The 12,340-nt window shown below is 37.3% G+C and overlaps 1 protein-coding gene across 9 annotated transcripts in view; it reads right to left on the bottom strand.

The window, feature by feature from the left end:
* LOC107817468 (carotenoid 9,10(9',10')-cleavage dioxygenase 1-like) overlaps positions 1-7,595 on the bottom strand; it is a 29,462-nt gene extending 21,867 nt beyond the window's left edge. For 2 of the 9 annotated variants that reach the window (XR_012702649.1, XM_016643297.2), the window contains exon 1: positions 7,169-7,559. Coding sequence is in view for 2 of the 9 variants with exons in the window: in XM_016643297.2 (XP_016498783.1) it covers positions 7,169-7,405 (237 nt within the window). In the remaining 7 variants the exon portion in view is untranslated. Of the gene's footprint in view, positions 1-7,168 lie in introns of all 9 variants that reach the window. The other 7 variants (XR_012702650.1, XM_016643299.2, XM_075237645.1 and 4 more) reach the window with 5 other exon arrangements.
* Between the last annotated feature and the right edge of the window lie 4,745 nt (positions 7,596-12,340).

Consider the following 12,340-nt stretch of genomic DNA (forward strand, 5'->3'; position numbering starts at 1 on the left):
ATTTGATGAATCGGGTGTTCAACCCCTATTTGGATTCTTTTGTGGTTGTATTCATTGATGATATCTTGATTTACTCCAGGAGTCGAGAGGAGCATGAGCAGCATCTTCGGAGTATACTTCATACTTTGAAGAATAATCAATTATATACCAAATTTTCAAAATCTGAGTTTTGGTTAGACTCAGTTGCCTTTTTAGGGCATGTTGTATCCGCAGAAGGCATAAAGGTGGATCCTAAGAAGATTGAGGTTGTTCAAAATTGGCCTAGACCTACTTCAGTTATAGAGATCTGGAGTTTCCTGGGTTTGGCAGGTTATTATCGTCGGTTCGTGGAAGGGTTTTCATCTATAGCAAGCCCATTGACCAGACTGACCCAGAAAGGTGTTCTATTCAGATGGTCAAACGAGTGTGAGTTGAGCTTTCAGAAGCTCAAGACCGCTTTGACTATGACACCAGTGTTAGTATTACCCACAGGTTCAGGATCGTATACGGTATATTGTGACGCATCTCACATTGGGCTTGATGCAGTATTAATGCAAGATGGAAGGGTGATTGCATATGCGTCGCGGCAGTTGAAAGTTCACGAGAAGAATTATCCTGTTCATGACTTAGAATTGGCAGCCATTGTTCATGCGTTAAAGATTTGGAGGCATTATCTCTACGGTGTCTCGTGTGAGGTATTTACTGATCATCGTAGCCTTCAGTATCTGTTCAAACAAAAAGATCTTAATTTGAGGCAGAGAAGACGGTTGGAATTGTTGAAAGACTATGATATCACCATTTTGTATCACCCCGGAAAGGCCAATGTGGTGGCCAATGCTTTGAGTAGAAAGTCTATGAGTATGGGCAGTCTTGCGTATATTCCGGTTGGTGAGATGTCGTTAGCTGCAGATGTTCAGGCCTTGGCTAATCAGTTCATGAGGTTAGATGTTTCAGAACCCAATCGGGTTCTAACTTGCACAGTCGCTCGGTCTTCTTTATATGAGCATATCTGAGAGCGACAGTATGATGATCCTCATTTACTTATCCTTAAGGACACAGTACGGCAGGGTGATGCCAAACAGGTTGTTGTGGGGAGGGGGTGATAGAGTTCTACGAATGCAGGGTCGTATTTGTGTGCCTAATATTGACAGGCTTCGCGAATTAATCCTTGAAGAGGCACACAGTTTCAGGTATTCTATTCATCCAGGTACCGCCAAAATATATCAAGATTTGCGGCAACATTACTGGTGGAGGAGAATGAAAAAGGATATAGTTGCATATGTAGCCCGATGTCTGAATTGTCAGCAAGTTAAGTACGAGCATCAGAGACTTGGTGGTTTGTTTCAGAAGTTAGAAATTCCTGAGTGGAATTAGGAGCGTATCACTATGCATTTTGTTGTTGGACTCCCACGGACTCAGAGAATATTTGATGCAGTTTGGGTCACTGTGGACAGGTTGACCAAGTCAGCACATTTCATTCCAGTGGCAGTTACCTATTCTTCAGAAAGGTTAGGTGAAATTTACATTTGTGAGATTGTCCGCCTTCACGGTGTGCCTGTGTCTATTATTTGAGATCGAGGTACACAATTTACCTCACACTTCTGGAGGGCTGTACATCGTGAGTTAGGCACGCGGGTTGAGTTGAGTATAGCATTTCATTCACAGACAGACGGACAATCAGAGCGCACCATTTAGATATTGGAAGATATGTTTCGCGCTTGTGTTATAGACTTTGGAGGTTCTTGGGATCAGTTCTTGCCACTTGTAGAGTTTGCTTATAATAATAGCTACTAATCGAGCATTTAGATGGCTCCATATGAGGTATTATACGGAAGGCGATGTCGTTCGCCAGCTAGCTGGTTTGAACCGGGAGAGGCTCGGTTGTTGGGTACCGATTTGGTACAGGATGCCTTGGATAAGGTCAAGATTATTCAGGATCGACTTCGCACAGCTCAGTCTAGACAAAAGAGTTATACCGACCGTAAAGTTCGTGATGTTGCAGTCATGGTTGGAGAAAGAATATTGCTCCGGTTTTCACCTATAAAAGGTGTAATGAGGTTCGGAAAGAGAGCCCTAGGTATATTGGTCCCTTTGAAATTCTTAAAAGGGCGGGTGAAGTGGCCTACAGGCTTGCATTACCACATAGTTTATCAGCGGTTCATCCGATGTTCCATGTGTCTATGCTCCGGGAATATCATGGTGATTCGTCCCATGTTTTAGATTTCAGCTCAATCCATTTGGACAAAAATTTGACTTACGAAGAGGAGCCGGTGGCTATTCTAGCCCAGCAGGTCCGGCAGTTGAGGCTTAAGAGTTATCCTTTAGTTCGAGTGTAATGGAGAGGTCAACCGGTAGATGCATCCACTTGGGACTCCGAGTCTGCCATGCGGAGTAAATATCCACACTTATTCACCACCTCACGTACTTTTTCTAACTTCGTTCGAGGACGAATGTTTGTTTTAGAGGTGAAGAATGTGATGACCCAACATGTCATCTTTAAATTTAATAAGTAATTTTGTGTTCTAAGACCTCAAAAAGCACTACTTATCACTCATCGACTTGCGTGCACAGTTCGTAAAAATTTTCGAAAAGATTTTATGTGAAAATGGGTTAAAATGTGAAATAGAGTTTTAAAACTCAACTGAGTTGACTTTGGTCGACAGTTTGAGCAAACGGACTCAGATCAGTATTTTGATAATTTTGGTAGGTCTGTATCGTGATTTGGGACTTGGGCGTATGCCCGGAATCGAACTCCGAGGTCCCTAGCCCGAGATATGGAATTTTAATAAAAAATTAAAAGTTTGAAAGCTTAATGATTTTTAATAAGTTACCGATATTGGATTTATTGACACCGGGTCTGTATTTTAGTTTTTGGAGCCCGGTATAGGTCCACTATAATATTTATGACTTGTCTGTCGAATTTGACGAGACACGGAATTGATTTGACGTGATTCGGATGTCCGGTTGTGAAAATATAATTTTTAAAGTTTTCTTGAAAATTTCATTCGATTTGGGGTTCAATTCGTAGTTCTAGGTGTTATTTTGGCGATTTGATCACGCGAGCAAGTTCGTATGATGTTTTAGGACTTATGTGCATGTTTGGTTTGGAGCCCCGAGGGCTCGGGTGAGTTTCTAATAGGCTAAAGGATGATTTTCTGCTATCACCTTGTGCATTGTTCTTCGCGATCGCGAAGAGGAAATTGTAAGTTGTGAGTTTTACCCTTCGAGTTCGCGAAGATAGGCACATGATCGCGGAAGGTAAACTCCCAGTGCACTGCGAACGCGAGGGATAAGCTACGATCGCGTAGAAGGAAGGAAGGCAGAAGCTAGGCACGTCAATTGTGCTACGCGATCGCACAAGTAAGTACGCGATCGTGTAAGGTTGAGAAAAGGTACTCCGTGATCGCATGACCCTTTACGCGATCGCGTAGAGTTAAAAATCTGGGAAGCCAAAATGTGCTTCGCAATCGCGAAGCCATTCCCGCGATTGCGAAGAGTAAAATGAACCTGGGCAAAAGTTGTTCTACGCGATCGCGAACGAATTTCCGCGATCGCGATGAGTAATAATCTGAAAAACAGAACTTAAGTTCTCGAAATGGGATTTCGACCTATTTTCAATCATTTCCAATTTTTGAGCTCGGGTAAGGCGATTCTTGGACGATATTTACGGGAAAACATTGGGGGTAAGTGTTCTTTATCCTATATCGATTATATTTCATGATTACATACTCATTTATATCATGAATCCGTGAATTTATGAGGAAACAAAATCATATTTTTATAAAGTCTTCCAAAAGTGAAAATTTAAGATTTGAAGGTCCATTTGACATCATAATTCGATAATTTTTGTATGGTTGAACTTGTAGCGGAACGGGTGTTCGGATTTCGCAAGTTTTTTTGGGATTTGAGACGTGGGTCCCACTGTCGAATATTAAAATAAATTTCAGATTTTTATCCGAAAAATTGGTAAATTCATATGGAATTAATTTCTATGATTCCTATTGAGTATATCGAATTGTTTGTGAATAGATTTGACGCTTTTGGATACAAATTCAAAGGGAAAATCTGTGGTTGAGTAATTGATTGAAAATTTGCAAAGCGAGGTAAGTGTCATGGTTAACCTTGACTTGAGGGAATAGAACCCCTAAACAATTTGTTATGTGAAATACATGTGAACGACGTATAGGCGAGGTGACGGGTGTCTATATGTCGTCAAAGTAATTGTTTGCATAATTATTTGAAAAATCATAAATCATTTTAAATCATGAATTAATTGTTATAATAATTATTTCTCTCATATTCTTTGTCAAATATTAATTCTTGAATTCCTGCAATAATTGTTACATGCTATTTGATTTATGTGTATTAATTGTTATTTGAAATTTAGCATACTAAATATTAACTGCCTATTTTCTCCACGATTTTCATAATTAATTAATAATTGCCATTGTTTGCTCATAGATAAATTATAATTATTGTATGTCTTGATGCTTAATAGTTTCTCATTGGACGTGATATTTATTAGAGTAATTTTTATTATATTTATGAGTTGTTTAAAGTTATATTGGGGGAACGGGTTGTACTCCGCAACGGAAAGGAAAAGGAATATATATACATATTGGGGGATCGGGTTGCACGCCGCAACGGACTTATTAAAAATTTCATATTGGGGGATCGGGTTGCACGCCGCAACGGACTTATTAAAAATTTTATATTGGGGGATCGGATTGCACGCCGTAACAGACTTAATAAAAAGTCCATATTGGGGGATCGGATTGCACGCCGCAACAGACTTATTTAAAAGATTAAATAGACTTATTTAAAAGTCTATATATACTTGATTAAAATAAATATATGGGAGGATTGAAAAAGAATATGTTGTGTGATCGAGTTGCACGCTGCAACGGAAATTGATGGAAATAATAATTGGTTATGACTGTTGAATTGACTTCAACTGTTAAAAATGAGTTACCTGATTTATTTCTATTATTGTTGTTATTACTATTATTGCGTACAGATTATTGTAAGTGACTTGCCTTAGCCTCGTCACTACTTCGTCGAGGTTAGGATCGACACTTACCAGTACATGGGGTCGGTTGTACTGATACTATACTCTGCACTTCTTGTGCAGATTTCAGAGTTGGTCCTAGCGGCATACCATAGACTTGCCCGGATTTCTGCTACCAGAGGAGACTTGAGGTATAACTACACAGCGTCCGCAGTTCTGAAGTCCCCGTCTACTTTACTTTAGCTGTGTGTTTGTTTTCAGATAGCTTTATTTTATTCAGACATTTATTTGTATTATTCTAGAAGTTCGTGTACTTGTGACACCAATTCTGGGATGGTATTTAAACATCGTTATTTTATAAATTATTCACTACATTTCAAACTTTACTTTCGCATTTAATTCTTTGTTATTAATAAATTTAAAAATTATTTTAAAATGGATAATATTATTCTAACGTTGGCTTGCCTAGTACGTGAAATGTTAGGCGCCATCAAGGTCCAAAGGTGGGAATTTTCGGTCGTGACAGTATAAATATACCAAAAAGATATTTTTGAAGGGACTTTTGACCTTGGAATCTTTAGGAGAGCACTGGAGGCTACAAGATACAAGATTTCATCATCTTTTCATCAATTCAATATGGGAGTTTGGATTGTAACGTTAGATTCTTTCTTACTCTTTAATTATATTTGTGATGACTTCTTCCATGATTATGGAGTAATTTCCCTTAGGGTTTGATGGATATGGTGTTTTGATAAATATTTGTGGATTTTAACTCTAATTCTTAGCTTGAATTCATTTATGGAGCTTTGAATTGTTGCAACTGTATTCCCCGATTTATTTAATCGAAAGAGGAATATTTTGGTGATTATCTTTGTATTATTTTATTTGGTTTAATTAAGTGATTCTCTTAAGTAATCGAAAGAGCTTGTTGAATTGTTGAATAAATCAAGTTAGGAGAATATTTGAGAGACATTTTCCTGAAGACTAATCCATTTACGCATGCTTGCATATTTTCACAATGCTTATATTAGTTCACCTCGATAAAGGAGTCTTGACTACACGATTGAACTAATCATCGAGTGAATTCGTGAGTATCATTAGAACATTAGAAGTGAATTTAAATGGAGTTAGATCCTGAATAGCTATATATCTTACACCTTTCTGGTCGCAACCCTTAATTCTTATATTGTTTACAACCTGTTAGTTCAACTCTCTTCTCTATGATTAGATTTAGTTATTAGTAATCTTAATTTAGTAGTTAATTGTAGTAATAATCACTAAAAATCAAGTGTATATAATCCTGAATAGCAAATAAGCCAGAAATAGCTCAAACATTATTTAAATCAAATCCATGTGAAGACGATAATTAAACTATATTATCTTTGGCTAGCGAGCATCAATTTCGCGTTGTGTTTTGCGCTCGTCAGGATGATGGTTGTGGTCGTGGTTGGGGTGATGGGTGGTGGTAGTGGTGGCGGCTATGGTTGAGGATTGTGATGGTAGTGGTGGTTGATAATGGTAGGCGATGGCGGCAGTTAGTAATGAATGTGGATGATAGCATCTTAATGAAATTAAGTCATTATTATAGATCTTAATTTTACAGATCTATTTACACTCATTAAGCGGTTGAGAAGTAAAAAAACAAACACACTTAATGATTAAGATCTGAATAATTAAGAATTAAATTTTAAAAACAAACGCATTTAATATCTGAGATCTGAATGATTAAGATTCATAACTTCATTAAATGAGCTCTCACCGCTCTAGGGACGAGCAAAAAGTAACTTGAGTAAATATGTTAAAAATGAAATTAAAATAAAATATTTTTCGTCATCAAAATTTTCCCTTTTCCCCCTTGTTCTATGCTTTGACTACTAGACAATGTCCTGTTTAGACTTGGTTAGGATTTATTTCTTGGGATCTTTATGAAGTGCTACGTGTCCAAGTTAATTAAAAATTCAAAACTTTTTGAGGTTATTTGCTTTCATTCTATCTTTAAGAATATTTATAAAAGTGAAATTAATAACAAGAAAAATAAGGTTAACTACTTACTATAACATATAACATGTTAGTATATAACATAAAAATTAAAACAAATTACATACTAATATATTGATAATATAAAAGTTCTTTGCATTATCCGCGTATATAAGGAAATGTTATTGAAGGGGACAGACTTACAGGTAAGTAGCCTTTAACAGGAAGATCTTTGCAAGGAGGTGTTTCCTCAACAGGTGCAAAGTCACCTGATAGAAAATGGCAAGCCTTTGAAGAAGCAGTATTGTACATTAATTTAACAATCACCTTCTCTAACCAATCTATGGCTTTTGCTCCAAACTTGTTGTTGGGCTTTGGTTTCACCACCACCCAACCCTCCTCACTTCTCTCCATTGCCACCTCCTCTTCTTTCTTCCCCATATATAATATCCTACTCTCAAGTTATCTCTCTTCCTACAAAAAATATATGTATATCATAAATGTGAGTTTGTGTGTGTGTTTGTGTATTATTAGATTTTTTGGGTTTTCATTGTTATATTTATTTTTGGGGTTGAAGTTTGAGAAAGGCCAATTTGTGGTAGGATGGTGTTTGTCTATTATGTTAGTTTGTAGATGGTGAAACCACCGGCCACGTCCTTTATAAAATACAACCAAAAAATATATATTTTCAGTTTTTTAAAATTAATTGTATATGTTCTGATGGTGAAACCACATGCCACTTTCATTTGTTTGATGCCAACGATCCCAACAATGGACGAATTAAAGGAGCTTTGGTGTTTTCTCAATCGATATCCGTCATTTGAATTTCAAGACTTCTCGACTTTATTCTTTTCTTTTTAATTAAATGTTTTTATGTAGCTTTTTTTCTCTTTTGTGGGAAAGGCTGAGATAAGGGAAGTATTTGATCTGAAAATCATATATTTTACACCCGTAACATACAAGTTAGTAGCTTTACGTTTGAGCTACTAGCCTTGTAGAAGTGAAATTGTAGCATATGCTTATTTAATTTGTCTATTTATGTATCTCGAGGGGGCTTTTGGGGAAATCATTTTCCTAATTATTTTTGTATGAGGTCTATAACTCTAATCTTATGGTCATTCGATTGTATTATTTGCTTAATTTGTATCTTTCAATGGGAAAAGCACATTTTGTGGGACAAAGAAATAACATGAGACAGAAAAGAAAAAATCCAAATTGAATACAAGTGAAAATAAACCCATGCTTACATAAGTGTAACCATTTGCTTTGACATACATCAAAAGCGCTTTGGCCGCAAAAATATTTTTTTTGTTGTTTACATTCGATATTCGGTATCCGTATTAAGATCTTATTAATCTAAATTCTCGTCGCATAAGGCTCATTAAAAAGAGAAGCGTTCCTTATCAATATTTTTTTTATCCCAAGAAAAAGATTTAAACTTGAACAAAGACATAGCAAACTCGTTATAAATTTGTAAAATTCAAATTAGAAGTTCTAAATGCACTGCCTTGAGCTAGCATTATCAACCCTAATCCAAACGCATATCTAATTGCTTTTTATCTAGCATAAGTCAAAGGAGAATAAGAGACTTCTAGCCCAACACAAATCACACTCAAAAACAAGTTTCCCATTTTCTATCTTCCTCAAACTTACTCTAATTCCTTCACAAAAATAGTCAATTTTAGACCTAATGTAATGCTAACTTCCCCAACACTCCTTACCAAATTCCCTTCTTTAGTGCTTAAAATTCTCTTAATGGCATCATAACAAAATGGCCCACATGTACATACCCCTCCCCAACTTCCCTAATCTCATCCCAAAAGGGGAAGGAAAAAAGAAACCCCAATAATATTTTTTCCTTTTTAATGACCCAAGTGGTAAACGTCTAAAGGAACGACTTAGTTTGGGTTGGATGTTTCCTAATATTCAAGAACTTTTCGAAAGGTCAAAGAAAACATCCTTTTGCTCTGATTATTGTAAAGGAAAATAAACTTCTGGAGTGTTCACTTAGGTATATCTAGTTTTATTTTGGGAGAAAACGTATCAAGTTTACATTAAATCAAGAATAATTATGCTTGAGTGATAAATTGATATGAGAATATAGAGTAACTACAATAATAAGAAACTTAGTATAACCCTATAAAGTGGTGTTTGGAGAGGGTAGTGCGTACGCAAATCTTATCCATACTTTGTGAATATAAAGAGATTGTTTCCAGTAGACCTTTAACTAGAATATACAGTAACTATCTATAGTTTAGTAATTAAAGTATATGTAAAAATAAAGTGTCACTACTCATTGATTTTGATCATAAGTAACAACATTGAAGTGACTACGTTTTTACCGTTTTCTTTTTTCTTTTTAATCAAGTTCGATGCGGAAAAGATACTTTTGCTCATGTCACCTAAGAGGGTTACCAAATTGGTCCACGGTTTTTAAGTTCTTACAAGGATTATTCGGCTGCCTACCAACTTAAAATTAGTTTTTTAAACTATATTTTAATTTTGTAAAACTATTTATAGTCGACATAGTTTGTTTGTTTATGCCAGTAAAATAAAGATAAGTGTATGATATTTTATTTTTTAACCTGCCAAAAGAAATAGCTTTTTTTTTCTTGCAAACTTTGACTTGGGCTTAGTTCCCCGAGTTCTCTACAAATCTTTTGACTTTGTTGTCGAACCTCGAAGTAAATACCACGAATCAACGTTCATAGGTCAGTTATATAATCATTTCCCACACTAATATTGCTGCCTTAATTAATTTTCCCTACTAATATTGCTGCCTTAAGTAACATGCATGTTACGAACATTATATTTTGGACAAAAAAAATAAATTAAATTACTTTAATTTCATGTAACGTACGCTATTAAATCTCACGTATATTAGCAGAGGCGGATTCAATCAAGACTTAAACTTTATGGGTTCTTACATCGATTTCAAGTGTAGTAATTGAGTTCACACTAAAATAATTATAGATAGTTAATGGACTTCTTAATAGAATACACGATTTGCACAAAAGTTACTGCAAGTTTCTGAGAAACCCATAAACTATGCGCTAGATCTGCCATCGGGTATATGATGTACTTTTTGTTTACCCTTAAAATTGAATAACAATTAAACTTATAATGCGGTTCTAAGGATACGTGATTTTACTTAATACCAATTGATAAATATGAAGATTAATAACAGAAATGAACTATAAAGTAAAGCAAATCAGTGTTAGAATGGAACACAACCCTCGAGTTTGGATACCCTCGAACTGGTTGATGCAAGAACAATTAAAATATAACAAGCTGATGAACAATAGTATAAACAAGAAAGAGAATTATATTGCTTTGATATATGTGAACAATGTGTCCTACAGATGATTAGAACCCCTCCCCCTTAAATAGTAGAGGAATTTCACTTATGGTATAATTCTAATTACAGAAGAAAATCCTATGATTAGCTAATTAATCAATTCTGATTTGATCTGTTCCGAGATTTACGCCATGATCCTCGACCAGTCACGGATATCTTGCCTTTCTGCTATTGTGCTATCTTCGATCTTGCTCGATGTCTGTCTCATTTGGCTTCGATAGCTACTAGCCTCGATCTCGACATGTACCTTGATTCTGAACTCAATACCTTATCTTCGTGGTTTAGTCTGTTTCGTTATGAGGCCATCTTTCGATGCGATCTCCCGGTCTCGGTCAAATAGTAAAATCGGGTGGTCCCGATTTTAATCGTATACAGATAGTCTCCTCATTTTTAGGAGTAAAATGACAAAAAACAAATTGAGCCTTCAATTTTCTACCTCGACCTATCATGACATCATCCTCGTGACGTAAGCGACGGGAGTGACCGAAACGTTCCGTCGGTACAGTTTCTCAAGTCATTAATGAGTGTCAGTTAGTGGTCGGCCACTAGTGCCTCTGAACCGTCGCCGTGAATCCAATAAATAGACCCTTCCTCATTGATTCAAACTTTACTTCCTTCTAATCTCCAAAGCTTTTACATCTCCTAAGTTCTTCCCTTTTACAAATCTTCAGGTTTTGCTGTTAATTCTTTCTCAAACGTTAGGTCCTATTATCTTCCTCTTCTTCAAACTTACACAAAAATGGCAAAAACGTCGAATACAGTACCACAAAAAGAAGTTGCTTCATTTTCTCAACCGGCCGGCGGAAAAATGCCGGTGGAACCCCGTCTTGAGGAATGCATTCCTAGGGGGTGCGTGCTAAACTCCGATTTCAAGACCGATAAAGCCTCGTCGATTCCTGGTCGATGTGAGCCAATGTCGAGGTATATATGCTCGATAACTGAGGGATACCTTAAGAAGGTAAAGAAAGACTTCAACTGGGAGGGTAAAGAGGTGGTGATCCCGACCCCCGAAGAAGACATCACCACCCATGTTGAAGGGTTTCTAAGTGTTTACACTTATCCTTTCATGCTGGGCTCCCTCGTCCCCGTCATCGTTGATTTTTGTCGTCAATATCAAATAACCCTAGGTCGAATCCATCCTTCCTTTTGGCGTATTATTATTCTGCTCCGATTCTTCGTGAGCAAAGTCGAGGGGCTCCCTTTCACCCTCGATCACCTTACCAGTTTGTATAGCCCCCGCCTCTATCGAGGTGGGTTAGTAAAACTCCAACGTTGGGCTACCAATGTGCTATTCTCGAGTATAGACGAGGACAAGGATTGAGGCTGGATGGGCCGGTTCATTCGTGTGACAACTTCTGACCTAATCCCAGCTGAGAAATAGAACATGGATCGTAAGTATCGTCTCACTGTTAGCTTCCATGTAATATTTGTTCATTTGTATTTTCTCATTGATGTCTTTTTCCATGATGTAGCGGTCGCTTGGATGCCCCGTGCGATTCCCAACCTCGAGAGCTAGGTTCGAAACTTGGCCACGATCTTTACATACGCCGAGCGCTCATAGCGCGATTTAGCAAAGGGTCGATGGGAGGCCATGACTCATGGTAAGCTCACTTTTTGTGTAGTTGATGATTTAATTAAGATGCCCTTCTTCTACTTATTCAATTTTCTCGTGTACAGGCCTAGGCAAGGATGCGGTCATGAGGCCCCCGTCTGATGAAGAGGAGACTTCGACCCCGGTTCCGAAACTAGCGAAGGATAAGAAGAGGAAAAGGACCTCAACCTCCAAGGATCCAAAACCTAAGAAGAATCCGGTTCGTAAGCCGAATAAAGACATTGTTGTCCTGCCTGCAAATGTGATTCAACAGCTAAGGGAGGAAGAAGAAGAAGATAAAGATAATGGCTCGGAAATGGTGGCACGAGTGAAGAAAACCATCGAGGCCCCAAAGGCCGCTGAGTCGGTGGTGGTTGAGGAGATTTCGTCTCGAGTCGAGGGGGTCTTGGAAAAGGACTCGGGAAAA

This window comes from Nicotiana tabacum, chromosome 19, assembly GCF_000715075.1.
Source record: "Nicotiana tabacum cultivar K326 chromosome 19, ASM71507v2, whole genome shotgun sequence".
Lineage (NCBI taxonomy): Eukaryota > Viridiplantae > Streptophyta > Magnoliopsida > Solanales > Solanaceae > Nicotiana > Nicotiana tabacum.